At 53.6% G+C, this 27,886-nt stretch overlaps 13 protein-coding genes across 13 annotated transcripts; 6 read left to right on the forward strand and 7 right to left on the reverse strand.

The window, feature by feature from the left end:
• Positions 1-555: 555 nt before the first annotated feature.
• On the forward strand, positions 556-2,869 carry NEUTE1DRAFT_126180 (uncharacterized protein; the record flags this gene model as incomplete). Its single annotated transcript, XM_009858057.1, has 3 exons — positions 556-1,404; positions 1,477-1,771; positions 1,846-2,869. 3 exons carry the CDS (start codon positions 556-558, stop codon positions 2,757-2,759), a joined length of 2,058 nt encoding a protein of 685 aa, XP_009856359.1.
• Positions 2,870-3,612: 743 nt separating this feature from the next.
• NEUTE1DRAFT_133316 (uncharacterized protein) lies at positions 3,613-4,402 on the reverse strand (the record flags this gene model as incomplete). Its single annotated transcript, XM_009858058.1, has 2 exons — positions 3,613-3,905; positions 4,000-4,402. 2 exons carry the CDS (start codon positions 4,400-4,402, stop codon positions 3,613-3,615), a joined length of 696 nt encoding a protein of 231 aa, XP_009856360.1.
• Positions 4,403-5,943: 1,541 nt separating this feature from the next.
• On the forward strand, positions 5,944-7,635 carry NEUTE1DRAFT_91347 (uncharacterized protein; the record flags this gene model as incomplete). Its single annotated transcript, XM_009858059.1, has 2 exons — positions 5,944-7,038; positions 7,102-7,635. The coding sequence occupies 2 exons, from the start codon at positions 5,944-5,946 to the stop codon at positions 7,633-7,635; spliced, it is 1,629 nt and encodes a 542-aa protein (XP_009856361.1).
• Positions 7,636-8,296: 661 nt separating this feature from the next.
• NEUTE1DRAFT_51840 (uncharacterized protein) lies at positions 8,297-8,997 on the reverse strand (the record flags this gene model as incomplete). Its single annotated transcript, XM_009857181.1, has 2 exons — positions 8,297-8,553; positions 8,667-8,997. 2 exons carry the CDS (start codon positions 8,995-8,997, stop codon positions 8,297-8,299), a joined length of 588 nt encoding a protein of 195 aa, XP_009855483.1.
• Positions 8,998-9,446: 449 nt separating this feature from the next.
• On the reverse strand, positions 9,447-10,309 carry NEUTE1DRAFT_118902 (NADH/ubiquinone oxidoreductase; the record flags this gene model as incomplete). Its single annotated transcript, XM_009858060.1, has 2 exons — positions 9,447-9,862; positions 9,988-10,309. 2 exons carry the CDS (start codon positions 10,211-10,213, stop codon positions 9,774-9,776), a joined length of 315 nt encoding a protein of 104 aa, XP_009856362.1.
• Positions 10,310-10,914: 605 nt separating this feature from the next.
• Positions 10,915-13,125, forward strand: NEUTE1DRAFT_91358 (uncharacterized protein; the record flags this gene model as incomplete). Its single annotated transcript, XM_009858061.1, has 3 exons — positions 10,915-11,226; positions 11,287-11,882; positions 11,945-13,125. The coding sequence occupies 3 exons, from the start codon at positions 11,083-11,085 to the stop codon at positions 12,273-12,275; spliced, it is 1,071 nt and encodes a 356-aa protein (XP_009856363.1).
• A 374-nt stretch (positions 13,126-13,499) lies between these two features.
• NEUTE1DRAFT_118903 (uncharacterized protein) lies at positions 13,500-13,833 on the reverse strand (the record flags this gene model as incomplete). The annotated part of the gene is made up of 1 exon (XM_009858062.1): positions 13,500-13,833. One exon carries the CDS (start codon positions 13,785-13,787, stop codon positions 13,569-13,571), a length of 219 nt encoding a protein of 72 aa, XP_009856364.1.
• NEUTE1DRAFT_150216 (uncharacterized protein) lies at positions 13,827-15,771 on the reverse strand (the record flags this gene model as incomplete). The annotated part of the gene is made up of 2 exons (XM_009858063.1): positions 13,827-15,229; positions 15,287-15,771. The coding sequence occupies 2 exons, from the start codon at positions 15,336-15,338 to the stop codon at positions 13,956-13,958; spliced, it is 1,326 nt and encodes a 441-aa protein (XP_009856365.1).
• A 3,301-nt stretch (positions 15,772-19,072) lies between these two features.
• Positions 19,073-19,372, forward strand: NEUTE1DRAFT_142594 (uncharacterized protein; the record flags this gene model as incomplete). Its single annotated transcript, XM_009858064.1, has 2 exons — positions 19,073-19,210; positions 19,241-19,372. The coding sequence occupies 2 exons, from the start codon at positions 19,073-19,075 to the stop codon at positions 19,370-19,372; spliced, it is 270 nt and encodes an 89-aa protein (XP_009856366.1).
• A 1,123-nt stretch (positions 19,373-20,495) lies between these two features.
• On the reverse strand, positions 20,496-22,208 carry NEUTE1DRAFT_126188 (uncharacterized protein; the record flags this gene model as incomplete). The annotated part of the gene is made up of 3 exons (XM_009858065.1): positions 20,496-21,860; positions 21,919-22,021; positions 22,089-22,208. The coding sequence occupies 3 exons, from the start codon at positions 22,206-22,208 to the stop codon at positions 20,785-20,787; spliced, it is 1,299 nt and encodes a 432-aa protein (XP_009856367.1).
• A 1,366-nt stretch (positions 22,209-23,574) lies between these two features.
• NEUTE1DRAFT_96826 (uncharacterized protein) lies at positions 23,575-23,775 on the reverse strand (the record flags this gene model as incomplete). Its single annotated transcript, XM_009858066.1, has 1 exon — positions 23,575-23,775. A coding segment is annotated over one exon (201 nt), but the record flags the coding sequence as incomplete, so codon positions are not given.
• Positions 23,776-23,835: 60 nt separating this feature from the next.
• Positions 23,836-25,873, forward strand: NEUTE1DRAFT_91362 (uncharacterized protein; the record flags this gene model as incomplete). The annotated part of the gene is made up of 1 exon (XM_009858067.1): positions 23,836-25,873. The coding sequence occupies one exon, from the start codon at positions 23,836-23,838 to the stop codon at positions 25,405-25,407; it is 1,572 nt and encodes a 523-aa protein (XP_009856369.1).
• A 444-nt stretch (positions 25,874-26,317) lies between these two features.
• Positions 26,318-27,566, forward strand: NEUTE1DRAFT_150219 (uncharacterized protein; the record flags this gene model as incomplete). The annotated part of the gene is made up of 4 exons (XM_009858068.1): positions 26,318-26,472; positions 26,531-26,803; positions 26,867-27,049; positions 27,122-27,566. The coding sequence occupies 4 exons, from the start codon at positions 26,318-26,320 to the stop codon at positions 27,540-27,542; spliced, it is 1,032 nt and encodes a 343-aa protein (XP_009856370.1).
• Positions 27,567-27,886: the final 320 nt, after the last annotated feature.

Raw genomic sequence — 27,886 nt, forward strand, 5'->3', positions numbered from 1 at the left:
CCAGTTGACCGAGTTCCACGGTATCTAGTTCAACCCTGGGTTGCTTATTAGTGTGGTTCCTGCGACACAGCTAGTTGCGAAGAGTGCGTAGTGAAGTCCCGCACTAACAAACAAACAAATAAAACCAGGGTTGACGTTATGCGGGAGTGTAGTGTACACCACACGACCACCTCATGACGCTGCTGCAGGGGCGTTCGGCAGCTGACTGAAATCAGAATTCGAAGTGGAATGGAAACTGGATTTCACCACCCAAGAGGTAAACTTTTACCTAAAGGGTCTTGGCGCTCTTCGATACCCTTTTTTCTATCGTATGAAACTGGGGTGCAAAGCCAATGACTGCCGCGATCTCCCACCACTCCACCGCTCATCTGGCCTCGCCAAGTCGCCAACTCTCGAGCGTCGCAAATCTCAGCCCATCTCGATATGCTTCAGAGGCTAGCACGGCTAGCAAGGGACCGCTCCAACTTCTCAAACGTCTAGTCGCACCGTGTACCTAGAGCCAATTGAAATCCCCTGCCCCTAATAATGCATCTCCGTCCATCTCGTTGAAATATCATGTCTCCTCCCACCCAAGAAGGAACATCACCGACGACGCTCTCCGTGCTCTCCCTCGACGCAACCTCTGCCTCATCCCCATCACCAACCGGCGATAACACCCCACACGCCCTCCCAGGAACATCCTCAGCCTTCACAAGCGGCATCGGCACCGCGGGCGCAAGTGGACACGCGACACCCACACGACGCACAGGTACAGGGTCCTACAATCTCGACATCAGCGGAGACGAAGACCCACACGTTACCGTTGACACCGTTTCCGTCCCTGCGGTCCTGAGTACCACTCCATCTGCAACCTCGACCCTGAAAAGTAAACAACACTTTGATCTAGCGATATGTGCGGACGACGAAGCTGTTAAACACACAGACGCAACACCATATCTCAACTCGGACTCTTTCGAAATCGAAATGGCTCCCATCAGTGGAGTAGGGGGCGGCCACCGACGCCGGAGAAGCAGTCTTATGAATCCCGTTGGCGCATCCAGCAGCAGCAGACACCGATCGCCGAGGCCACGATCATCAGCAGGAAAGGGAATCGATTTCGACGAGTCCAAGTTGGTTGGGGACGATACAAGGGTACAGGAAGTTGCGGGACGCTATGACGGACCTAGCGATGACGACTTATCGGACGAGGACCTCCATATCGACGAAGAGGCCGGCTTGACAGGTGCGGACAAACGGAGGAAGAGCCGCAAGAGAAGTCGCAACACCCGGCTTGACCAGAGGATAGCGAGGGACAGGATCTCGGAAGCAGAAAAGCTAGAGGCGGACAGGGCGGTGCTCAAGAATGCTGTCATTAACGTGACACTGATTCTCCTCTGGTACTTCTTCTCATTAAGCATATCCTTGGTAGGCAAACACACACCCTTTCTACTTGTTGTGAACCGACAGATGGCTAACTTTGCTTTCTACCATCACCAGTATAACAAATGGATGTTTGACCCAAAGAAGCTCAATTTCCGATTCCCGTTATTTACCACCGCTACACACATGCTCGTGCAGTTCTCCTTGGCATCCATTGTCTTGTTCTTCTTTCCCTCGCTACGACCAACAAATGGGCACAAGTCGGATCTGGGCCAGTCGAGGCATGAACCGGAACGGCCTGTCATGACCAAGTGGTTCTACCTCACCAGGATCGGTCCCTGCGGATTGGCGACCGGCCTCGATATCGGGCTGGGCAATGCTTCGTTACAATTCATTACTCTCACCTTCTACAGTAAGTTGCTCTGCCGACGACCTTGTAACACTACCTCGTGTTACAGCAGTATCCGTTGCTAACCATTCTCTCAGCCATGTGTAAATCCTCCTCGCTAGCCTTTGTCCTCCTCTTCGCCTTTCTCTTCCGACTTGAATCACCCACATGGCGGCTAGTAGCCATCATCGCAACCATGACCTTCGGCGTCGTGATGATGGTCGCCGGCGAGGTTGAGTTCAAGCTAGGCGGCTTCCTCCTCGTCATCTCAGCGTCGTTCTTCTCTGGCTTCCGCTGGGGTCTGACCCAGATCCTGCTTCTCCGCAACCCGGCCACGTCCAACCCATTCTCCAGCATCTTTTTCCTCGCCCCCGTCATGTTCCTCAGCCTGATGTCCATCGCCATTCCCATCGAAGGATTTTCGGCTTTATTTGCCGGCCTGAAGATCATCGCCGAGGAACACGGCATGCTCATGGCGCCCTTGCTCATCGTCTTCCCCGGAACCATCGCCTTCCTGATGACCGCATCCGAGTTCGCTCTGCTGAAGCGTACCTCGGTCGTCACCCTGTCCATTGCCGGAATCTTCAAGGAGGCAGTCACCATCTCAGCCGCGGCCATTGTCTTTGGCGACACCATGACGGTCATCAACGTCATGGGCTTGCTCGTCACTTTGGCCGCCATAGCCATGTACAACTACCTAAAGATCTCCAAGATGCGTCAGGATGCGCAGAACAACGTCCACAGGGCTCACATGGTCGGCGGTGACAGTGGCAGCGGGTCTTCGTCTTCTGCTTCTACCAGCCGCAGTGGAAGCAGGAGTGGAAGCGGAGGCAGCAGCAGTGAGAGAGACGGAGAGGGCGAGGATGTCGAGGACGAGGGCAGGGGATTTCTTGACGGTGCTGTAGCGGAGACGCTGTTCACTGCGGATGGGGATGTGGTCAAGCGAAGCCCGGATTCGCCTGCCACGAGAGACAGGGGGCGGTCGGCGGACCAGAGGCATAGGGCTGACTGATTTTGTTTTCTCATGTTGATCTTGGGTTTCCTTTTGTTATTATTACGGGTCGGCATCCATCCCATTGGATTCTTGGTAAATTATTTGAATACAAACATGAATCTGTGCATAAAAGTAACAGATGGTTCCATCCGTCATATCTATTAGGGCTGTCTTTGGTCTTGGTCTTACCACATATTTAATGGATCAGGCACTTGCTTGTTCGAACAGTGATACCCACCATGTGTGTTAATCTTCAAGAGCAGAACACTGCGCTGACAAGAACGTCATAATGCTTCAAACTCTCAAAACAACCGTCTGTTAAATGATACCATGAAATTCACATTGAGTCGTATACTTGGTGGTACTCGTCAAGGGACCAAAATGGTTGTCAACTCTGTTCATCATCTTGTCCGTTCCCTATCATATACAACAACACAGTACAGTCTTCCAACTGCTGCCCTATCATCCAACCTGGGTATAAAGTCCACGCTTTTCCTTGCTGCAAGCTGATACTGCCCTTGATAGGATATAACACAACGCAAGCCACTCCCCACCAAATAGTTTCTTTCAAATGCTTCGTCTGAGTATCCAGAACGCCATCGCTATGCTTTTGTAAACCGCCAAAACCCAACTGGAATGAAACATCTCGACTTTGCCTTCAGTCTTTCCACTTATTCTCTTCCCACCCTGGCCCGGCGTGAGGACCCTCCCTCCCTGCTGGTTCCTACTGCAACATACGTTAAAAAGTCCATTGGCGTTCGCCTGCAGCCTCATAATGTCGGCATCAATAACTCGGGCATAACGTCAGGTCCTTCCACCTCAGGCAGATGACCCGAGTCTCAGCCAAACTCCAGGACCTCAGTGTATTCGCTCATTCCAAATCCATGGGGTCGGCTATGCTCTGGTCGCCAATTGAGCTCAGCCCGGAGCTTGGCGGGCGCGAATCTTCCCTGTCGCCGTTGATGCCCTCCGGCTTGTCTTCTTCTTGGGGTTGTGGTTGTGATGTCGGTCGTCGCGCGGCTTCCTTCATCTTCTCCTCCCATAGGGCGATGCTGTGGTATTTGCCACCTTCCACCTCGACGTTGCCGTGTTCGATGCATTTGCCGAGGAGCGAGCCCGTGTAGCGAGAGTCGTCGTCGTTTTTGCTGTGTTTTAGCTTGAGAGCTATAATAGATAGACTGGTGTTAGCTGATCGGATCGAGTCTGAGGTGAACTTATCTGCCGGGACCTGAACACAGGCAGAAGAAGATGAACTCACCATTGAGATAATCCGTCGCCTCGTCACTGTCAAGCGCTATCCTCTTGATCTCCTTGTTGACCGGACCTGCCGCCCACGCGACAAAGGCGTCCACTCCCCGAGTGTCTTCCACGCCGTTATACAGCTGTTCCAGTTCCGATTTCTCGGGTAACAGAGCGCCGATTTGCTGCAGGGCCATGCGCACGTCGACTATTGTTGGTACCAGCTCGCCCGTCTCGGGCTCTTCGTTGTTGTGCGCGGCGAAGGTGGCTGTGAGGCGACAGAGTGCGTCCAGGTAGCGGGCGGCCATGTCCGTTACTGAGTCGAGCACCGAGGTGCGGGCGCCGTGGTAGCCGGCTGCGCGGAGGATCTGGAGAATCGAAGGCCGGAGGAGGGCGTGGTAGAGGTATGGTGGGGGTGTCATCTTGGCGAGAGTCGCTCGATTTCAGCTAGGTAGGTTTGATGTCGAGGATGGCGTCGCGTTGCTCGAGAAATGTCGTTGGGAAAGGTTGTCGTCTACAAAGGTGCCGGGGCTGATTGGATATGATGGCAATCAAGAGGGTAGGTGAATGGGCGCGCTGCAGATATAGAACTGCCACACGCGCCTGGCCTCGTGCACTTATTCTTCGTTGTCGAGACACTGTCTTTGAGGTTTCGTGTCTTTTTGCTTGTCGATGCAGGACAAGTAGTCGGAGTCGGAGACTGATCAGCTATACCAAGAAAAATGACTTGGGCTGAACCGTGGCGATGGCAGCGCGTTGCTGGCAACAGATGGAAATTGGCTTTCCTCCAATTCAATCGCAGGCGACGAGGTGGGTTAGGCTTTCGAGGGAGTTTGCGGCCCGGCTTGCGGCAGGCAGCTCTAGTGGGGCGGGTATCGTCACTGCAGTCCGGGTGTTCTTGGAACTGGGTCCCTTTAACGCTCGCCGGAGGTGAAGGTCACTGCGTAACCTCGAAGAAGTTACAAGCCGACGAAGAGTGTCAATACATGTCAGGAAATGTTTGTTTGTTGATTATGGTTGACAATAGGGAGAGGAAATAAAAGAGGATTGGATGAAAGACAAAAGGCATAGAGAGTTTCCGGGCTCTTGGCGGGTGAAACTGAGGAGGCATTACAAGTAGCTCCATATTGTCATGGTATCGTGCTCTATTCAAAGTAGTGTAAGAGGTATAATAGTATCTTGGAGGCATACAAGCTTCTTGACGATACCAAACCTTCTTCTCACTTGGGCCAGTCGCATTGATACACTAGAATGGGTGATTTTCATCAGAAAAGCACATGTCAAGTCGAAGTACACAGGACGTTCTGGAACAGTTGGACAGCGGCACGTTTCTATTGTACCCCACCTGCCGCTGAGAAACCGTAGTGGAGTCCTGGAAGCCAAGCTCCGATTTGGACCGTGCAACGACGGACTTTAGCTAAAGGGGGCCCACCCACTTTAACATTTCGCTGACGCTCGTTGCATCATTTCCACTTTCAGAACGCGCTTGTCGCAACAGCGGCTTTGATAGCTGCACTGAGCGCGCCTCACCTCCCGCCTTCCTCCCCGCCCACCAAGAAACCTCCCGCTCGCGCCTAGGCCCGCCAAAGAAAACGAAGAACATAGTACCTCATACCTTGTTCGATCCACATCCCCCGGTAGCAACAAAGAGGCATCGCGCCTGTCCGTCATCACCTCGCCCTCATCGAAATCTTGACGGTCAAATCATTGTTCAGTCACGACCGGCCGCCCGCCCATTCTTAATTCCTACCTAGAGGTAACCTCGTGCCGGTGCCTCCCGCCCAATTCGACGCCGACTATCCATACTACGCCAGTACTCAGCGATTGAGCATTTGCTCCGAGTGCTCTCGGCATCATTCGCTTTATTCCTCAACGTCCTCATCGTCACACGACCTCAAGACGCCGCAGCAAACCACTCTAAAACGGATTACCAGAGCGCCTTGCGCAACGACAAACAGCAAACATGGACCCACCAGGGCCAGTCAAGCGGACATTGACGCTCAAAATCAACACTCAATCCAATGGCTCATCTCAAGCAGGCAGGACGGGATCACCGGCAGTTACACCTGGGCCTGGCCATAACCTCTCTGCCGCCTCGCCACCTCCTCAGACACCGGGGGGCTCGCAGGGCCCTCGCAAGATCAAGCTCAACGTCAAGGGCACATCCTCACAACCACCAACACCAGCCGGGCCGAGACCGCCGTCGCATTCCAACACTTCATCTCAGCCGACACAACCACGGATATCAACAGGAAGCTCGGCTGCTCCCAACATCTTCATGTCCAAGCCCAAGACGGCAAGTAAAGTCTTCTTGAACGCGGCGGCGAGAAAGAGACAAAGAGAAGAGAGCGAAGCGGAGGACGGTCCGACAGCGAATGGCATTGGGGGAGAGTCAAGGCCCAAGAAGATCACGCTTAAGCCACCTTCGGGCACAACCCCGGTTCAAACTCCGCTTCTAGCTCCCAAGGTTCGCCTAAAATCGCAGGGTAAAATACCAACGCGGCCGCTGGGGGAGGGTTACGATTCGGAGGCCGATGATAGGGAAGTCGACCCAGTAATTGAAGAGCAGCTGATCTTGCGCATGATGCCTGGTGAGCACTGCGACTATCTGCGGAAAGCCGTGGCTGAAAGGAAAGTGGGCGTTCCTAAACATCTGGGTGGCGCCGATGTTACAATGAAGTTTCTGGATGAAGAAGGACGGCGAGTAATGTTTGTTATCCAAGGGCAACCGTACGCCGCCATTCTGGTCGATCTACCCACAATCACCGAGGGCATGAAGACGTGGGACAAGAAATCCATGGTCAAGTCAGCCGACATTTGCCAAATGATCCTTGTTTTTGCTAAGGTCAAAGACGAGGCGGAGGCCAAGTCGGTTCCTTTACCCAAGGCTGTCGAGCATGGCCACAGATGGCCCCATGGTATCACCCCGCCGATGCATGATGCACGAAACCGGAGGTTTAGAAAACGCCTCAGCAAACTGGAAATCCAGAACAAGGAAGCCGAGGTCGAGCGGTTGCTGGCAGCAGACAGGGAAGCCCTCAACTCCAGGTACGAGCTTGTGGCAGAGGGCGGGCACGGAAATACCGCTGCGCCCGAGTCCGATCACGAATACGGTGACGAGGATGGAGGCATGGGAGGTGAAGAAGACCGACTAGAGGACTATTTCGGGGACGCAAATGTGCAGAACCAAGACGACGACAACCTGTTCGACGATCTCGAGGCAGAATTCGAAAACGCGGCAGACACACCTGCCGAAGCAATGGACGCCATGGACTTTGGCGCTGCCACGCCCACGGCGATAGGCGGCGGCATGGATCTCCCCACACCCCCCACTGCCAACACGGGTACGCCTACCGCTGCACAAACCGAGGAGAGTGCGGCCGAAGCTGTCAGCGAGGAGGACGAATCAGATGAAGATGACGAGGATGATGAGGGTGACATGGACGATGACGGCGATGAAGAGCGCCATGATGAGGTGGCGGGAGTCAAGGCTGAGATTGCCACACTGAGGAAGCAGCTGGCCTCGTACGAGGAGCAGTTGTCCAAGGCAATAAGCATTATCATGAAGAAACGTCTGGAAGGCAGCATCAAGAACATCAAGTCGGAGATTAAACTTAAGCAATCTTCGATTGGTGAGGTGTCCGAGGAAGACTGAAGGGGGTAATCAAGCTGTGCTGTTATGGACCTGGAATCTGTTTCTCAGAAAGGATTATCGTATGGGCCATATTATATCATGCTAGCCAGACACTCAGAAGTCAGTAAATAGCACCAAGTTTAGAATGCCCAACGAGCGGCACAAAGAAATAGCATCTGTTAGGCAATATATTTACCAATGCTTGGGAAGCAAGCACACGAGCAATATTCTGACCTGTTGTCCAAACTTTCAAGTTTATGGTTACTTATCACATTGTATTTGTACAGAATCATTTTTGGATCTAACCACAGCAGATGGCTCTCTGGCTGTCCACTCCAGGGCTCTCAGGCCCTCCACCCTCCCAAAGCCGTATATAGTTTTCTTACATTCAAGACAATTTCCCCATGTCCATGTTGTCCGCTTTCGTGCCCGTAGCCATACCAGGAATTCGTTCTTGGACGGTTGGATGTTAGTAGTACACACACGAACCCACCACATCAACTCGACTGCTGCTGCTGCTGCTGCTGCTGCTGCTCTAGTCGTCCCTCCTTCTCTCCCTCCACGTGCTCTCCTTCCTCTTCTTCTTCTTCCTTCCCGCCACCCATCTCCTCCCCTGTTTCGTCCTCCTCCTCCTCCCTCAGGCCTCTGCCTCTCGAACCACCACCACCACCACCCCTCATGCTTACATAGCCTTGAGGTAGTTACTCTCCTTAATCTTGGCCTTGCGCTCCTTGCGCATCGCCTTGCGCAGCTCCTCCCGCTTCTCGTCCGCCAGCACCGCGTCCTGCACGCCGCCGTTCACAGCTCCGGGAAGGTTGACCGACTGCTTCTGTAGCGGGATCTTGGGTGCCAGGGCCTCGAGGTCGCCGGAAGCCAGAATCTTGGCCTCTTGGGCGCGCGCGCGCTTCATGGCTAGGCGACGCTGTTTCTTGGATTTGGCTTTTTGAAAGAAGAAGGAGAGTGTGTTAGTTTGGATTGCTTCTTTCGGGGGGGAGGGGAGGGAAAAGGAAGGTAGGGAGGTAGGTAGGTAAGTAGGTAGGTTGGCAACATACAGAACTCATCACCGGCGTCCGCATCAGCAGCATCGTCCGTCTTCTTCTGCACCTCCAAGCACCTCCAGAGCCACTCTGGGTACTCCTCGTCTGGCAGCGCCACGGGATCCGCCTTGTTCTTGAAGTAGTTGAGACCGTTAAGCTTGGTGCCCGCCGGGCAAGACGAGATGGCCGCCTTGGCTTGTTCTCCTGTCGTCGCGGCTCCTGGTACTGGTGCGAGGCCGGCCTCGGCTGTGGAAGTTGCTGGTGCGGCGGCGGCGGGGGTCGCTGCGGGAGGAGTGCACACGCTGAAAGTGGTACTGAAGGCGGCGCGCGAACTTGCGGCAACCATGGGCCTGGTGGCCGCGGCGGCGGCAGGTCTGGCGAAGCCGGAAGCCCGGCGCAAACACGTTCGGCAGATCATGACGATTATCCCGGGGGATGGTCGGAGGGTGTATGTGTGTGTGTTCGTCGGCAGTCGGCAGTCGGCGAGTGGGTAATAACACCAACGGTTGGATCAGTTGGATAGACAACTCGCTAATCACCTTGACGGGTGCGATCGTAAAAAGGAACGCCGGCCGGAAGTGGCTTTCGGCCTGGGGAGACGGACACGGGATGCGCGCGACGAATTGGAGGGGTGGGACGGGAGCTAAAAATTTCTACGGCGGATGAAAAGCACCACTGGAGCAGTTTTGATATTGGACAGGACTACCCGCTGCAGCTGTTACTAGGGCCGTGACAAAGCACTTTATGTATTCTATAGTCCAAATCTGCGAACTGTACAGACAACATATGTGCAAAAAAAAAATGGGAGGCCGAATTGAGTCCTGTTATTCCTCTAGTCCCCCATGTGTCTGTTGTTGCTGAGTTCTGTTGATATTTACATGCCTGCTCGTAAGTCTCATTAAAGGGCCCGAGCACTCCTCTGGGGGTTGCTGAAGCCGGACGTCTGAAAGGGTGGCCCGCGATGTTATGGAGCCCCTTCCCGGTTCGACCATGACTGACTCGCTCTCCGGTTCTCGAGCGCACTGCCCTGCCAAAACTCTCGCTGCCCAGATCATTTCAGCCCCAAATCAGCTCGCTCTAGCTTGTACCCTCCGGTCTGCTCACAGAATGCTGGTGGAGAACTCATTGCTTTGGCTGGTTCGCGAAATGGTTCTGCTGCTCGAAAAGATAACCCTGGACACGGTTTTCGGAGAGTAGTTGGAGGTAGCGTTCTGCGTCAGAAGAAAGTCAGCAAAAGAAGGGGAAAAGCACCATCGCATGGCTGATTTGCATGCAATTGCTGAATGGTTCTGCCGCCAAAGAACCACGGGGAGATGCGAAGCACTCTTGTACCCACCTCTCAGATGCCCGCACTTCTCCAGATGGTTCACGCCCTCCCTATAATAGCACTTGGACAACTCCTCCCTCACCAGGCGACCCATCATAACTCGGACCCATTGCTCGCGGATAATGGCATCCTGGGCCTGCTTCAGGCGCTTCGTATCATTGTAGTCGACGCCGTCGAAGGTGGGCGGGACGGTGGGCTTCTTGGCCAGGAAGGCCGCCGATTCGGGAGTAGGCATTGCTGCTAGATGTGGGCGACTCGCGAGAGAAGACCGAAAGCACAAGTTGTCGTCAAACAAAGCTGTAGAGAGGGAGAGAGACGCAGCTTACTATCGTCCCGCACTTTCGTCTCGTCGATGATGCCGTTGCAACCAACACGGCGCATCTCTAAGCTCCAAGTGGTGCCCCGGTCGTATGGTGGCTCGAGCTTTACGGTACACCTGGGAAACCAGGCAGGCAGGGGCGCGCTAGCCCAAATGCTGTTCGTCTCTTGCACCATGCAGTAAAGTTGCAATTGACTGGGGGTCGTGGGCCGTGGCAGGCATGGGAAGGAACTTTCAGGTGGAACGAACATCCCCACCGCGGCTCGTGCGCGGGCCACCGCCTTCGCGTGTGTACATAACCTCCACCCGGATCCTCCACTGCCCCAGGTCCCCTGCCCCACTAGAAAGTCCCATATCAAAGTGTGATAACGATTTTTTTTCTGCCGTAGGTTGATCAGCCAGAGATTTTACGGTACCCGCCACCCTCTGCTCCCCATTTAAACAGCAGTCTTCCCGGCGAAATTTCTTTTCTTCAGACGCATCCTTTATCCCATTCATCATCTTCATCCTTCTTTTTTCTTCAATACCCTTTAGCGGATTTCATCACTTCATCACATCACTACACAACAACCGCTATCATGGGCAAGAAGGATTCCGTCAAGGCCACCAAGGTCACCAAGGCCGAGCCCGTCAAGGCTGCTAAGCCCGTCAAGGCCACCAAGGCTGAGAAGCCCTCCAAGAAGTCCAAGAAGGAGGAGTCCTCTTCCGAGGAGGAGGAGTCCGAGTCTGAGTCTTCTGAGGAGGAGTCCAGCGAGGAGTCCAGCGACGAGTCTTCCGATGAGGAGATGACCGACGCTCCTGCCGCCAAGGAGACCAAGAAGGCCGAGTCTTCCGACTCTGACTCCGATTCTGATTCTGACGACTCCGAGTCTGAGGAGGAGACTTCCGAGGAGGAGAAGCCCGCCGTCAAGGAGGAGAAGAAGGAGAGCGTAAGTACAACATAACTTCCTCTTCTTAGCACACATTTGCTGACCCACGTCTGCTTATAGTCCGATGATGAGGAGAGCGACTCCGACAACTCCGATTCCGACTCTGACTCTGACTCTTCCGAGTCCGAGGAGAAGTCTGAGTCCGAGGAGCCTTCCAAGAAGCGCAAGGCTGAGGAGTCCTCCTCCGAGGAGGAGGCTCCCAAGAAGGCCAAGACTGAGGAGGTTGCCGATGACAAGAGCACCCTCTGGGTTGGTAACCTCGGCTGGGGCATCGATGATGCCATCCTCTTGGCTGAGTTCGAGGACTGCGAGGGTGCTAAGAGCGCTCGCGTCGTCACTGACCGTGAGTCTGGCCGCTCGCGCGGTTTCGGCTACGTCGACTTTGCCACCAACGAGCAGGCGCAGAAGGCTTATGATGCCAAGAGCGGTGCTCTTCTTGAGGGCCGTGAGATGCGTCTCGACTTCGCTGCCAAGGATGCCGGCAACAAGCCCCAGGACAAGGCCGCCAACCGCGCTGCCAAGCACGGCGACACCATCTCTCCCGAGTCCGACACCCTCTTCGTCGGTAACATGCCCTTCTCCGCTGACGAGTCTGTCGTCTCCGACTTCTTCAACTCTGTCGCCTCCGTTGCCAGCCTCCGTATCCCTACCGACCAGTGAGTATCCCCTCATACCTTTGTGTGTATCTTTGTCGAGCAGAGTTTTAACAGTCTTCTAGGGAGTCCGGCCGCCCCAAGGGCTTCGCCTATGTTACCTTCAACTCCGTTGAGGATGCCAAGAACGCTTTCGAGCAGCTGAACGGCTCCGACCTCAATGGCCGTCCCGTCCGTCTCGACTACGCCAAGCCCCGTGACAACAACGGTGGCGGCGGTGGCTTCGGTGGCGGCCGCGGTGGTGGCCGTGGCGGTGGCCGTGGTGGTTTCGGTGGCCGTGGTGGTGGCCGTGGTGGCCGTGGTGACTTCGGTGGCCGTGGCGGTGGCCGCGGTGGCGGACGTGGTGGTTTCGGTGGCAGCCGTGGTGGCTTCCAGGGCAAGAAGACCACCTTCTAATGTGGTCAAGTGGGATTCCCGCACACATTGGGGAATGTGATACCATAACCTGAGGGCATTGCAACACAGATTCGCACTGGAGGGCTTAGTGGGTTGTCGGCTTTTGAAATCTTACAGTATCTCCTTCGTGGGAGATCGTGGGCTTTTTGAGAGATAACTGCTTCTCTGCTGCGTGGCAGGGAAAGCAAGCGATACCTGAGGGCTTGAAGATGGTGGTGAGCTGGTAGCTCTTTGACAGCTCGTTCGTACATGGCACGTCACTTCTTTCTCTCAACAGGAAAGTGAGGACCTCTGCCGGTGGGCTTGTTGGCTGGTTCCATGACCCTTTCGCGGTCGTCTGCACTTTGGATTCGATGCATACCAGAAGATTGATGGGTTCCAAGTACTCTGTGGGCTCGTGGGCTCTTGTGGGCTTTAGCTGACAAAACGGAAGAACGGAGAAGACGAGGACCTGTACTTGCACATGCCACAAACATGTGTTCACACAGCCTTATCCAGTCTGTGCTTCGGGGGTGGTTCATCGTTTCCTGTTCTTTTCCGGATATCATTGTCATTGCTTCTTCCTGTGGGGTTTCTTAAAGAGGGCATCTAAAAGTTGGTTTGGGATTTTCCGGTACAATCACGGGGTCACCTGGGGGCACTTAAAATGGGTTACGGGTCTTTTCTTTTTCTCTTTTTTTTTCATATCAGCATTTGCCCTTCACGATACATTATCGATGGCGCAACGGTACAGAGTACGGGTGATCCTTCTAACGAACATTACCCGGTAAGTAATCTGATACTCTTCCCCTGTTTCATATACCCAAGTCCCAACGGACTAGAAGTAGCAAGAAAGAAGTATTGTTCAGTAACTGCGATGTTCCAATGATGTGACTTGGCGTTATGTTGGTGATGTAGTATATTGAGACGTAGACTTGTGTATGACGATAGGATTTTCCAAATACTGCTCGTTCACAAATGCCTTGATCATTCGTTACGTGTTTCAACATGCTCACAGTTGACCGCGATAGCTCCCAAAGTGTCACGAAGCAAATCCCGAAAAAGTTGAATTCAATGAACTCGGTTCGTCTACAAGTCATCTCAATAGTCGATACATAAACAAGCCCAAACTAAAGCCAAAGTCACGCAACACCGAGGGGGAAAAAAAGCACCTAGACCTGCGACCAAATCGGGTAACCAAAAGAACAAGACCAAATCCGAGTCCCGAAGAAAGAAACAACCAAGATGGGAAGAGAATAACAAGAAAATAGCAGATTAAGAAGGTTGATGATGCGTGTATGCGTATGGCTGTCCCTATGTCGCCACATATTGGAGGTAAATGTTCTGCATACCATCGTTCTCTCCTATCTTTGCAGCATTTGTTGGGGAATATTTCCTTCTACGTCGTCCATCGACTTGGATTCTTTCCGTGAAAGACCTATTTGGCCCAGTGGTACTATCGGTATGATAAATGACGAGAGTTAATTCCCGCCGTAGCCGTAGCCGTAGTTGGTAGCAGCCAGTTGCCGTCATCGTTAGTGCTTTAGTGGATGATATTCATGGAGCTCGTGTTGTACAAGAGCATGTTGGCTGGCTGGCTGACCAGGAGTTCTGTTCTCCCTCCTTTTTTCTTTCTTTCATCTTTGAGGCCGATCGATAGACAGACATGCCGCTCGTCAAAGTCGTAATGCGTTGCGTCGTTCAAGCAACGACACTCCTCCCAACCGAGCCCCACCTAAACCTCTTCAGCGTTCCGCTCGTCGTAGACCGCACAAACTCCTGGCCGCAGCTCGAAGAAGCGTTCGAGGCCGCTGATCCTGCAGAGGCCAGGCTTAGAGCGCTACTGCTTTCTTGTCGGCCGACTTCCCGTCCGATGACGTAGCCGGCGCCGAACCCGACGACTGACACGAGAACTACCACGCCGGCGCTTACCACCCATGTCAACATGGTCGGGCTTAGGAAGAAGGGGGAGGCGACATCGTTATCTGACACAACCCCCGCTGGCGAGGGTGAGTTTGCCCTCCTCTTCTTCGCGGTACGCGCTAGTTTCGAGGCAGGGTTTGCTCCCCGCTTGGTCCGTTCGGTTGTGGCAAGACCTTGTTGATGTTGCTGCTGTTGCTGTTCCCGGCCAGAGCTGGCGGATCGCGGAGCGCTTGGTGCACTGGAGTTGGAGGCGGTCCTTGCTGGTTGTCGTGTCTTGGCCTGGTTGAGCGGCAGTCCTATTCCGGAAGGACCTTCGGCCATGAGTTCAGACTCTGGCACAAGGCGGAACTCCATTGGCTGGGAACTGGGCATTACGCCGGTACCAGCAGGACCTGGGCTTGCCTCTTCCCCCTTGGGAAGGCCACGGGCGGCAGCGGCACATGACAAGAGGGTGGTGAGGGAAGCACGAAGCGCGGCGTCGTTGTCGGCTTGCAGAGCTGGGGACAGAAAGTTGTGCGATGCACGATGCGACCGGGTTTGCGAACGGGTTGGCATGGATGGCCGGGATTGCGCGGGATGATATGGGTGGGATGGACTTGCGGATTGGTGGCGTTGCATCATGTAGGATGGTGGATGAGAGAAGGCGTTCGGCTGCGGCCTAAAGGCACCCCGGGCCGTGTTGGTTGGCCGGCCGAGAGCAGTCGCATTCTCATCATCATCCGAGTCGTCCTCCGAGTCTACTGGTAGGCCGCTTCGGAAAGCAGTCTGTTGACGGGGCAAGCTGGCTGCTGGATGAACGCCTTCCGTCGAGCTAGTCATGACTCTGTCCTCCTCGCTCTCAGTTTCATCGTATTCATCCTGGCTGCTCGTCCCGGCAGGGGGATTCGGTTGGCTGACGATGAAAGAAGCAGGCATTGGTGCTTGCTGTTGGGATCGTCTCCGTCTTCGAGGGTATGAGTTGTTGCCGACCCGGAGGCCCGTAGTTACAATCTCATCTCCTATCGACGACAACGAGGATGACGATGGTTGCGATGCGATCTCAACCCAGGAATCTAGTGATGTGAGCGCGTGTTGTCGTAGGTTACAGGAGATATTGAGGGCCAACTCACCATCGTTACGACGGCCATCCACCGGCCGTCGTTGAGGATCGGGGGATGCCATGGTAAGACTCCGGAGGCAGGACACGTAGACGGGTTTGGTACCGTGAACGTCAGCACGGCAAAGTCCACTCGCGCAATGCTCACCGACAAGGTGAACTTGCTTAAACCAGTCCCCGGAAGACGTCCTAGGGGAACCAACAACTCCCGCGTCTGGACGCGGGAAAGCACAGGAATGAACGCGGTTTCGTTAACAGGGGACGAGGAATGATGTTGGCAATCTGGAAAGAAGAGAAGCCCAGTCACGGAGCAAGTACGGAGGGTGGTGGTACTATCAAAGCGGACGGCCGAAGGGACCTCGTGAATAGTTACGTATTAGGTATCTGTGGAACTGCATCTAATGGAAGTCAAGCAAAGAGGCACACCAAAAAGAATGAATCTTGGAGCCAGATACCCAGGGAAAGAATCGATTGCCCGTGGGATGGTATCGGCTGTTGGGAACGGAGGCTTTGTTGGGGTTTTCTTTGAGCACGCGAAGCCGCCTTTGGGGGATCGATGCGTGCGAACAGGGAAAGGTGTGTTTGGGAGGCGTGGTCTTGGTGTAAATGGGGGAAGTGGAAGCATGCCGTGCCAAGGTGAGGTAGGTGGTCTGAGCGGGCAAACACTTGAGAGAGAGAGAGGGGGGAGGGAAGGGCACCTGGGCAGCCTGGGCTGTGGTCTGGTGGGCGCTGAGCCATGGATGTTTTAGCGGCGGAGAGCGTGATCCATCCTCCGGAGACCTGTCAGTTGCAACTGGACCTTCAAGCGTGCAAGTCGAGGGCCGTCCCTACTTCTGATTGGCTTTGCATGCTGATCTGGGGATGGTCGCCTGCCCATCGTCAACCCCAAATGACGTGCTTATCTGGTCGAGCCTGGCTTCAATGGACGAACTTCCACTTGTCATGGATAAGAATCGATAAGACCCAAAAGCTTCCACCAAGTCACTAGAGTTACCAAACGTCACTACATCCGGCCGACAAACCTCAAGACCTTTTCCTCATGTGTTCAGTTCATGCTCGCCATCTTATCTTTCTCGGCGTTCGGGGCGCTTGCAACTAAAGTAGGTAGTTCGTCTCTTCAAAGAGATCTCGAGCCTCACCACTGTTGTCTACCCACTTCGACAATCACGGTTCTGTGATGTAGCGATATGATGTACCTATGGCGTAAGTCGGCTCTTCGAATGTTTGAGCAGGAATGCAGTACTATAGTGTAGGAATGCCAAAACCTGTCTGAGCGAGTACTTTTCCATGCTCCCCTTATCCTGCCGCCGGGCAATCTCGCCGTGCGTCCGATATGATGAAAGTCTCGCTGGGCAACTTTGATGTTCGTCCCATACACTGTAAAAGACTGTTTGGTCGGCGAGCGGTCGAAAGGTAAGCCGAATACCTCACGGTCTAATATATACACACCTTCAGGATATTCTTGCACGAATCCATGTGTGTTTATTGCACCTGTGGAACGAAATCCGAGACATGTTGAGAGTCAAACCATTCGTTCCTTACAGACCCTGGCCGACGTATTTTCGGCTTGTTACAAGTCACAGTTCTGCAACGGCCTTTCCTAGTCAAAGCGAGTGGTATTGGATTGGACATGTTCTGTTGATTCTTACGATGATATGGCCGGGAGTGCTGACTGCGACACAACCAGAATCTTCAACTTCGCCTGCGTGTCGGTACAGTATCCTGACAACTACGGTCGGTCACTTCCATCTCGCACGCTTTTATTTGACCCTTCAAGCTCGGTTCCATCTTTCCTAGCTTGAGCAGTTGCTTGGGTATCTACTAGTTCCCTACAGAGTATTTCATGGTCCTTTTTCTCTTGTCAAGCTCAGCCTTTCTGTCCAACTCACGGCGCTGCTTCCGAGTAGAGTTCCTTACTGGATGCACGGAAGCAATCATCGTTCCGCTCCAGTGCCGGTGTAACCATTTCAAGCGAATGCGAAACACTGGTTCATTGACCCAAGTACCCGTTCTCGAGCCGTTCTCCCGTCTTCCGTCCCGTTGTGCGGTTCCTACCTGGTTGCCACATGACCGTTCGAGCATAATTCACCCATTACACACCCATTCCGTTCATTGACCGCTGGAGCACGACGTCTCATCCACCTCCACAGCCATGTCTGGTCACCCCCTTCGACGCCGTACAGAAGAGGATACTCCAACCATATAACAACACCTACCTCCTATATACGGTTATTCAAATGAGCTAAGCTTACCCCACGCTCTATGCAGCTATGTCACTAACTGCCACTCAAGGCGCGTCATTGAACCTGCCAACGGTATCTCCTTCAAGCCGGCTCTGACGTGGCAATCGTTTCCGATCTCCTGCTCTGAATGGGGAATGCCCTGTCCTCGCTTCTCAAGTCTGCAATAACCCGAATAGCGGCGACGAGAACGGAGATTGTATAAGACTGGGTCACGACCAGCCTCAAGTATGTCAGCACTCTGATCGCATTGGAAGTGGTACGAGAGGGCCTCATAACCGGCAGCTTTGAACGACCACTCCCCGTTCGGCAGTTATCGCCAAGATTGACGATGTGGAGGATTTGCCAACAGCCCAGAGGCCGGCACTAAGGGCGCCTTCGACTGCCCTTCTCAACCGCTCTCCTTTGGTTGGTGAAGCACTGTTGATGACTTGAGTGGGACCATTTCGCAAGGCTCACATTGTCCACCAGATGGTCGTCAAAAGAGACATCCTTCATGCACAAAGTGCTTCGAACACTACACGGTTAAAAGCGGGACTCGTGTGGTTCCGCAAATAAGGCGAGACAAATCAGTGTTAGATGACATTGGACTACGCGTTGGACTTTTGGGTCCATGGTTCCCTTTTTCGGAATTCAACAAGTTAACAGGTTCACAAGGGCTCTGGTTGACGCTCAGACCATATCAGGGCTGCCATATCTCGAGGTATGCATTTCCGAATCCACACACATAACCTCTTTTACGCAGATGGCACTCGCCCTTCCACGAATCCGAACTCACCACTCAACTGTTTCATATCGTCCTCTCTTCTGGTGCCACGTCTACGATCTACTAATCCATTTCATGCCCCTGATGTTTGCGGCTCTGTGATTTCAGCGACCCTCTCAGAGATAGGCAACTGTATGCAGGACAACTTGCACAACATAATATTCGAGAATCGAAAGACTGTCGGGTCTGTTTTCATTCGCTCTCTAGTGCGGAGCGACGATCCAAGCTTGGGTAGGAATGCTTCTCCTGCTTCCCCTGCAACTAGCACATACCGTTGTATGGTGCGGGCAGAACCAAGATTCTGGACACCCTCCACATACCCACTGAGACGTTACGTACATGCAGAGATGAGGAGAAAAAGAAGCGTGGCCGGGGAACGGGGGAACGCAAACTCCCCGAGTAGTGTATGGAGATTGAGGCTCTGCGAGAGACGCTGTCAGAGCATCGTTCGAACCACCGCGATCCTTAGGATGGTCTAGAGATGCCGTCCGGAGCATAGTATGACTGCCGATAACCGGACAACAAGTGATGCATCGGTACACCTACAAGCAGTTGGTATGGCAATTAGGGATGAACTGCTCTCATGATTAAGCTCGGGAACCCCGCTTGGTGAGGATGTGTACGTACTTGAGGCTCAAAATGGAGGATCTCTAGAAGTATAAATATCAGTACGCTTGCATGAGGAGGTGAATCAATGACTAGTCACACCGACATCGACCTTCAGAATCATCTCTGATACATCTGAGAATCACTTGCTATCGAGAAGTCAAGAAACAAAAAAGACAAAATCACCATGAGCCAGTCAACCCATCATGAATCAACCTCAAACCATGAGAACACTCTTGAAAACACCCCTCCTACCGCGCCCCCTCCCCCTAGAGATGGAGACGATGATCCGCAGGAAGACGACCCCTTCTACGATGATCCGAAGGTATGAAAAGACTACCATCGTCAGTCCCAGGCCATAGAGCAAGCCTGGACCGAAAACCATATTCTCATTAACAAGGACAGTGACACTCCCATCCCTCTCCCCAGCCACGGGGGCGCCGGTGGTGTGGACTCTACAATTTCTATGGGAATGTCAGGATCGTGACAGTTGACAGCGAGCATGATCTTTAGTGAGCCACTCTCTTGCTCTTTTCTCATTAACCCATATCAATATTGAACCCTTTCCAATATTATCCCAATCTCAAGACAAGACAAGAGAACTAACGAAGAGCGAACGGCCTCCATAGATACACACGCACGAACGCACTACGCCTGACGACAGACACCACACACACCATGAGGACACTCCCATTTTACTTTCTTCGAAGGAGGAGGAAATACTTACGTTGGGAGGAATAAATATCATCTTGCTATACCCTGTTTTTTTTTGGTTTTTTTTCCATTGTTGTTTTTCCGTGATGAAGGTCCCCTCTCTCTCCCCCTGATTGACCATCTTTCTGCTTTCACTGTCTTCTGGTTCCTATCGGCAACATTTCTTCTTTGACCTGTTAAACTTTTTTTTTCTTTTTTTCTTTTTTTTTTTTTCCTCTTCTCCTCTTGCTCCACCCGGATTCCATGTTTTCTACTCTTGCAGTTCCGTTCAGTCCGATTCAGTTTCGTTTGGCTTACTTGAGAGCCGCTTGGCTTACTTAAGAGCCGCTTGTTATCATGTACTTACTTACTTACTTAGCTATTTTGCAAATGCTTTTTATCCTGCGCTATCACATGCATACCTAGCTACATAGGTATCTACCTACCCACACAAGAACACCTACCCGCTATTAGTAACAGTGCTACGGACCACGTTATGTATATGTATGTATGTGTACACCTACCTAGGTACCTAGGTACACAAGGCCCCAATCTTGATATGGTGCGATGGCAGTGATAAAAAGTCACTGTCAGAAGTCATGTGTAGTGCTTTAGTGAAATATCTGCCTTGTGTCCGTCCAGCTCGGTTGGTTCCTAGTATGAGTCCGCCATGTTCATCATGGGAACTGAACTCGGTTGTTTAGATTGTCCAACTTTCCTCTCGGAACTAGAGCTTCGTATCAGTGGCATCTCAATAGAGAGAGAGAACGAGGAGTGACTTTTCGTCTATTTGTTTTTTCTTCAAAGGGAAAGTAAAAGAGGAAAAAAAAAGGGGGGGGGGGGAAAAGGAAAAAAGGAGAAAAGCGCAGACATCAACAAGGCACAAGGCAAATCACTTGTCAAATAGGTCGCGATTCGGTTGTTCAAATGTATCTGCCGCCAGCAAGGCTAGCAGGTATGATATATTATACTATATGCAAGAAGGTATAAGAAGGATGCAAGCTAGTGTCTGCGCAAGACGATGCCACCACGAAAAACTGCCAAGTAGCATCTGCGCAATAAAAACAAACTTGACCGCCTTGCGATAATGTCACCTTTGACGTCCCTCCTTTTTCCCAACTCCCGTCCTACGCATTGTCACTCCTACTACTCGCCTAGTCCCTCAACAATCATCCATACCCCACCCAATCTCCTCTAAGTATCCCATTACAAGGCGCTCAAATCCAACGGCACACTGCTTCCCCTGCCAGCGCGATACTTCCTTGGCCCGCCAATGAACTCCCTGGGTTTCGGAAAGGTATCCTCGCTCGCAAACTTCCACCTGGGATCCTGGACGATGTATCTCGCACTGCCACCACCCGAATGCACTGGACTTGGAGACTTGTTTCCGCCTGTACCATTCGGTGTAAGGATGAAGTTGCTAGGATCGAGCATGGACTTGATGCCGGAGCCTGATCGTGCCGATCTCGTCGAGGGCGAATGGGAGAGTGGAGGAGGAGCTGGGGCCGAGGATGGCGGCGGCGGAGGAGGAGGTGCGGGAGCCGAATGGGAAGGGCTTGATGCTGTTGAGCGAGGAGGAGCGCTGGGCGGAGGTGGAGGAGGGGGTGCTGCTGGCGAAGAGGCGCTGCTCGCAGCACGGATGGCGGCTTGGACGGCAATATTCTGGGAAAGATTGCTGGTCGACGAGGACGGCGGCGGCGGTGGAGGGGGCTGCGAACGTGATGGAGCCGGTGGTGGTCGCGGGGCGGCTGTTGGAGGCGGCGGGGGAGGTGCTGGAGGAAGAGACGGGGCGGCAGATGAAGGCGGAGGAGGAGCAAATGAGGGTGGTGGAGGTGGCGCTGAAGGAGGTGCCGAAGAGTGGATAGCCGCGGAAGGCTTGCGGGAGCCTGGAGGAGGAGGCGGTTTCTTGCCCACTGGCGGCGGAGGCGGCTTCGATGATGCCCCATTCGCAGTCTTTTTGAGGTTGGGCATGGATGGGTGGAAAGTAGGAGCTGATGGCCGTCCAGGAATTGTCGGGGCTGCGCCGGGAGGCGGGCGGGGGGCCGAGACCGTTGGTGGTTTCGGTGCTGATTTGGATGTTGTTTCCGGGTCGGAAAGATATGATGCATCCCGGTTGGCGCCCGTGTCTACACCACCACCCGTCTTCCGTAGCTTTGGCATGCCTCCGGCGAAAAGGCCTCCAAGCTGCGGTGCAGCCTCCATGCCTGTTGATCCACCTTGATTCCGGTCGGCTACATCGCTATCGCTACGGGCTCGATTTCCGGGTACTGGAGGCGCAAGACCTCCGGGAGCCTTGGGAAGGCCAGGAACAGGGGGAGCCCCCCCCTAATGGAGACGGACCTGGTCCGCTGCCTGATGTTGGGGCGATGATGGGTGCTGATCGATCGTTGGTCACTGCTTTCTTGAGCGCCTTGCCCTTGGTGATATCTGTGAGCAGAGCACCCTGTGAACTAGTCAGTACATCTCTCATGATGCGGGCTCGTGAGACCGAAGGTGTTCTTTTGGCGCACCCTATTAGGAAGACCGGCAGGTGGTCGGCCTGGAAGTGCTCCAGGGGGAGGTGGCGGCGGCGGCGGAGGTCCCCCCATACCCGGAGGCGGCGGAGGGGGAGGAGGTGGTGGAGGTGGCATTGCGTATTCTTTTTGTGTTGGCGATACGAGGGTTGAAGTGGAAGTCGATTGAAAAGTGTCAGGAAGTGAGAGACTTTGACGCTCAGCTTGTTGCCTTAGTTGTAGTTGCGGGTCGAACCGAAATTACCGGTCGATTGGACGTCTGCAGTGTCTGAAACGGGACAGTGCCACAAGTGTACTTATTTCGAGCTTGGTACGGGGGTTCCGGCGCTGGAGCACTGGCAATCGTGTGTAGTGCGGTGGTTAGGTGTTGAAGACGGGACGAGATCAGGTCGGGTACGTATAAGTCAAAGCACGTGCCAGAGTAGGCGAGCGTTGGATTGTTCCTTTGTGAGATGAAATGTCGAAGTTCAGTGGTTGTCTCCATATCCCAGTGGAAGTGGAAGTGGAAGCAGGCTGCGTCACTGCACTCCTTTCGAGGGCGCTGGCCGGCGGTTGCCTGTGGGTCAGTGCGCTACAGCGGGGTTCCTTGGATGCCAAGCCTGCCCTGCAGCATGAGACCTGACTGAAGCTTAGGGGCAGTTTCCACTCTGCATAAATCTGAGGCTCAGCCACCTGGGGCTCAGACACCAGCCCCATGATGGAGTTATCCATCACATTGTCCTCTGAATCCAGTCAGGACCTTGAACTTTCCCTTCACTTGGATTTATTTTCTCATCGCCCGCCCTCCAATATTCTTGAGCCAAAGCGTCACTCAATCCTCTCAACCATGGCTGTCAAAGAAGGAGGGAATAAGAAGGACTGACACAGCTGCCCGTGCTTCCTCGTTGTCTTTTCATCTGGATACCTAAGTACCTAGTCAACCAGTCACCACAACCTCAAAACTGATTCTCTGGCAGCTTCGCGCACCTCAAAAAGAGCGACGGTACGAGACAAAACGCTTGCTCTGGGCTGCTGGCTGAAACAAAGATTGAACAGTAAACACAGCGCCTCCAATCGAGGTCAAAGAGTCCCTCCCAAAGTGATGAGCTCTTGAACTAAGCTTTCTAGAAGCCGTCCTGGGAGTAGATCTTACGTAAAGACCTTAAACGTCAAAGATACTACTATATCGGCTTTGCACTCCCAGTCTTACGGACGTGTTGTGTGACATGCTGGCTACGGGCATCTCCTCCTTAGTTGCATGTGTCCATCAGCACCGCTACCTTGCTGGCCAAGACCGACCCAGATGAACCGTCCTGTCTAGGTTTTGGGTAGGATTTCGGCTACTCGTTTAAGCTAGCGTATAACACCGTGGCACAGAGACCAAGAGGCCAAGAGCACACCCTATGCACCGATCTGCAGCATCAGGTCTAGCTCTGCCAGCTCTTTTTTGACCACAGCACAAACCAGAGAGCCAGACACTCCGGCCTCACGTCCTCAACTCCAATCACCACCTTTTCTTGACCCCTTTTCCCAATCCCGCCGTCTGCGTGCTCGTTTGCCCCTGCGCCTCCAGATCTCCCAGGCACTCTCTGGGCTCTCCACACCGCACGCGCCTATCCTCCACCTGCTCTCCGTTGGTGACTCGGGGCAGTGGATATCCCCGACTTTCCCCACCAACTCTCCCCACGGGGTCGGGCGGGTCCCATCTTGACTTGACGACGGTAACCCGGTGTGTCTACTTCACCAGGTCTTCAGTTCGCCTATCATGCTTCTCCGTCCTCACAACCTCAGGGCCACCACGGTCAACCTCACCACCGCCACTACCGGGCGGCAGAGTCGTCAGACCTGCGGCCTTATCTACTCCCGTCAGCAACATGCCCGACCGGCGTTTGCGCCCGTGTCTGCGCCGTTTGCCAAGCGCTCCCTGGTGACACTGAGTGCCGGCACACAGCTGGCCAAGCTCACCCAAGAGGGCTCAGCCGTGTCGATCGCTGCTATCCGTATGCTGAGTACCACTAGCTCCCTTTCAAAGGTGAAACGGGTGCCGTCTCCATTGCAATCCGCCCAGAAAAAGAGTCCCAAGGCATCCCAGTCGCAGAATCAGCCATCGTCTTCGTCGCCGTCATCGCCTTCTGCATCTGCTTCCAAATTCACGTCCCCGCAGAAACTACCGAAAGCCCAGCAGCCGCCAGCCACCGAGACCGCACCCCTTCAAGCCCAGGGGCAGCATGCCACTCCGGATCCTGACCGTGTCACCAAGGAGTTTCTGGCCAAGCAAGGTATTCCGTCAGAGCACATGACCCTCACCGCTCTGCGCGCCTTGGTCCAACCAACCGTCCCGTCAGCGGCTTCTGCCTCTGCTGCTGCTGCTGCTGCTGCTGCTGCTGCTGCTGCTGCTGCCTCTGCCTCTGCCCCTGACTCCTCTCATGATAGCCAGCCCCCCGCAGCCGGTGCAGAGGCCGATCAGACGGGTGCTTCTGATCTGCTTGGTCTGGATCTTGACGGCCGGAACGCCCGGGCCTCGGCGGCTGCTCCTGGGCAACCTCAGCCTCTCACCTACTTGAGCTTCAACAAGGATGCTGCTGACAAGATCTCAGATGCGGCCTTTGCAATCATTTCGCATCCTCCTGTTGTCATCACCCCGCTGCTGCTCAAAGAGTATGTTGCTCTCCAGGCCTCTCTTGGCAAGCCCAAGACGCTGCCGTACGTTTTGGGCCTATATGCGTACAAGGCAGCCCCCAAGCTTAGCTCTGGAAAGCTGGCTTACAAGAAGCGGAATCCTGACATGCCGAAGAACGCGGTGGATCCCGAGGTTGCTGAGATGGCACTGGACGCAGCACTGGATGCCAAGGACCTTGATGCCGCTGTTGGCATTGTCGAAAATACGTACGCTACCAAGGCTTTTACCCGCGCCGAGTTGTTGAAAAAGGCACTTGTACCCATGACCGGCTTGGGACTCACTCCAGTCGCTGCTTGGGCTCTCGCCAAGAACTATGGTACATGGCAAGATTCAATGGAGACTGTTATGGCGACCAACGTAGCCTTCTTCGGCATGCTGGCCTATGTCGGCTTCACTGCGACCATGGGCATTGTGGCCACTACCACGGCAAACGACCAGATGAAACGGGTGACCTGGGGCCCGGGTATTCCGCTGCGGGAGCGATGGATCCGAGAGGATGAACGGGCCGCTTATGACAAAATTGCCTGCTCATTCGGATTTGGGGAAGTGCTTCGTTACGGAGAGGAGGAAGGAGAAGAGTTTGACGTGCTCCGTGAATATATTTTAAGCAAGGGTATGATACTTGATGCCGTCAACCTAATGCCAGGCATGCAATAAACCGCGGCCTATGGTTGACTTGCGGCATCTATCTAATCGAGAGCCAGAGAACGGCATTCATTCCCCACGCCCCCCCCGTGCAGCTCGGAAGAGTCTTGGCACCATGTACTGGTGGCAGTGAAGACTTAAGAGACTGAGTTGTCGAGATGACCCCGGCTTTCCTAGCTTGACCTCTTTACCGCTCGGTCACCAAGTACCTTGGTTGCCAAGCTAGCGATCGGCGGGAAGACTTACATATTCACAAGCCATCAAGGTTGCCAAGGTCGTCTAAGAAGTCCCAACAGATAAGAGGATATTAAATCAGTCTAGCATGCGTACCGCCCAAAATGGACATCAGACTCGCTCGCCTCCCTTTCCGTGCAGAGGCTCTTCTGCGGCTTCCCGTTGCCTTGATGTAAGCACGGTAATACAGCTAGAGTGTTGAAAAGGAAAAAAGAAGCAATCATCTGCCGGCTCTTACTCTCTCATCTCTCTTTCATCTTGTACCGCAATCTTTGAGACGTTGCATAGATTTCCACCCAACCGACCGTAGTCCGTCCCACGTCTCCGTTCCCCACCTAAGACTAGGATGTTTCTCCATGCATCCCTAGTCAACACTTCGATTACTAGTGTACTCCAGTAGGTTGAAACTACCGCGACCTAAATCTGATCTGTGGCTTTGCCTAGTCGACATTTCCCCTCTACGTCACCCGAGTTGCTTGGCGTTGATTCTCTATGCCTTGTACTACTTGTCCCTCCTCCCTATTCCTTTTATATATATATAAGTACCATGTCCCCCATGCTGGGCGTGATTGGGAGTGTGTGATCAAGAGTTCTGAAGCAATCACACATCTCAGAAATCATTCACTTGTACCTATTATATCAAGTTCATCTTCCTTACAAGTCCAGTAGTCTCATCATTCAGCCTAGCATGGCCGGCGGTTTTGAACCCATTGACCCTGAGCAGTGTCAACATTATGCCCACTTCGCCGCACATCTCGATCGGACGGCCTTTGATGGGATATACTGGTCCCTCTTTGTGTTTGTCATAATCATGCTTTTCCTCGCCTCATGGAAGTACTCAGGGTATGTTATCCCCCCCACACGTCTCTTTTCTCCCAACAGTCACTAATGTGTTCCCCAGGACCTGCGAGGCATTGGCGAATTCCAGAGCTGGGACAAAGCACTACCGACACAAGATGCAGCGATGCTTATTGATCTGCACCGGTTACTTTCTGCTTTCCATCATTGCCCTCGTTATGGAGGTCTACGCTCTGCTGGCCTTGCAATTCTGTGATGGAGAAGACCTCATGTCGCTCTACTGGTCTACTTGGACGATGCTGCAGGTTGGCTCGCTCATAGCCATCTTGGGCATTATCCTAGCTGCCTTCAACGCCATTCGGGATAGAAAGAACCCGTGAGTTTCCCCATCTTCTCTGTCACTCAGTCACCAAAATCAACTACTAATATCATACTACAGACCTTGGGCACTAGCACTCGGTACTCCTGTCCTCGTCGTTGCCGGTATCGGCCACGCCTTCCACGGCGCCATGCGCAAGCGTGTGCAGCGCGTTCGATCCAGGAGCTTACGCTCCCGGAGCCGGGGCAGATCAGAGAGTAGTCTCAATGGAATCTCCACCAACGATTTGCCCATGAGCAGGGAGTACGTTTACCCTATTTGTCTTTTGCCTTATCGCTGTCTATTCCCGGCACAGAATCTAACACAGACTTCCAGGGAGACGATCCGTGTAGAAGATTGTCCCAGCGGTGATAACAACAACAACAACGAATACCGCGCCAAACTACTCGGCTACACCCCCGAAGGCGCCCCAATCCTCCAGTTCGTCGATGACCCCGGCAACAGCATCGATCCCGAGCGCGGCACCATCTTGGGGAAAAACACGATGAACGGACAGATCATTGTTGCCTTTAATAAGAAGTCTATGATTATGGTTTCGGACGGCGGCAACAGCAGTGACTTGTCCACCCCAACAAACGAAAAAGCGGCGGCGGCTTCACCATCATCATTACTGGTGCCTCCTCCCGTGCCATTCCCTTCGTCGCCAAGGCCGCCACCGGTCGTCAGGATTGCTGCTCCGTGCCGTCCGTCAGACGAGGAAGTCGAGGAGGCCGAAGTGCATGTCTCCCCTGTTTGAGACGGGAATGTCTTGGGTTTTTTTTTTTCGGACGCCACCCACTTTCCGGATTTCCCCTTTTTCTTCATCTTTTGATTTTCTTTTCTTATCTCTTGGCTTTTTTGTTCTTTTGGCCCTTGTTTGTTTTTGTGTGATATTGTGATTTTCTTTTTTGCTTTATCTTGGGTTTCAGCAGGCATTTATGATCGACGGCGGCGGCGTTGGGCAACAAGCAGGCAAGCCAGCAAGCAAGCGGAACAAGGGCAAGCAAAATTACGACATTACGAAAGTTCTCTTTTTTGGGGGCATAGCGTTCGGTATAAGAAAAAGCAATTTGGGGTTATCGGGAGTTCCGTTTTGTTTTT

This window comes from Neurospora tetrasperma (genome assembly GCF_000213175.1).
Source record: "Neurospora tetrasperma FGSC 2508 unplaced genomic scaffold NEUTE1scaffold_81, whole genome shotgun sequence".
Lineage (NCBI taxonomy): Eukaryota > Fungi > Ascomycota > Sordariomycetes > Sordariales > Sordariaceae > Neurospora > Neurospora tetrasperma.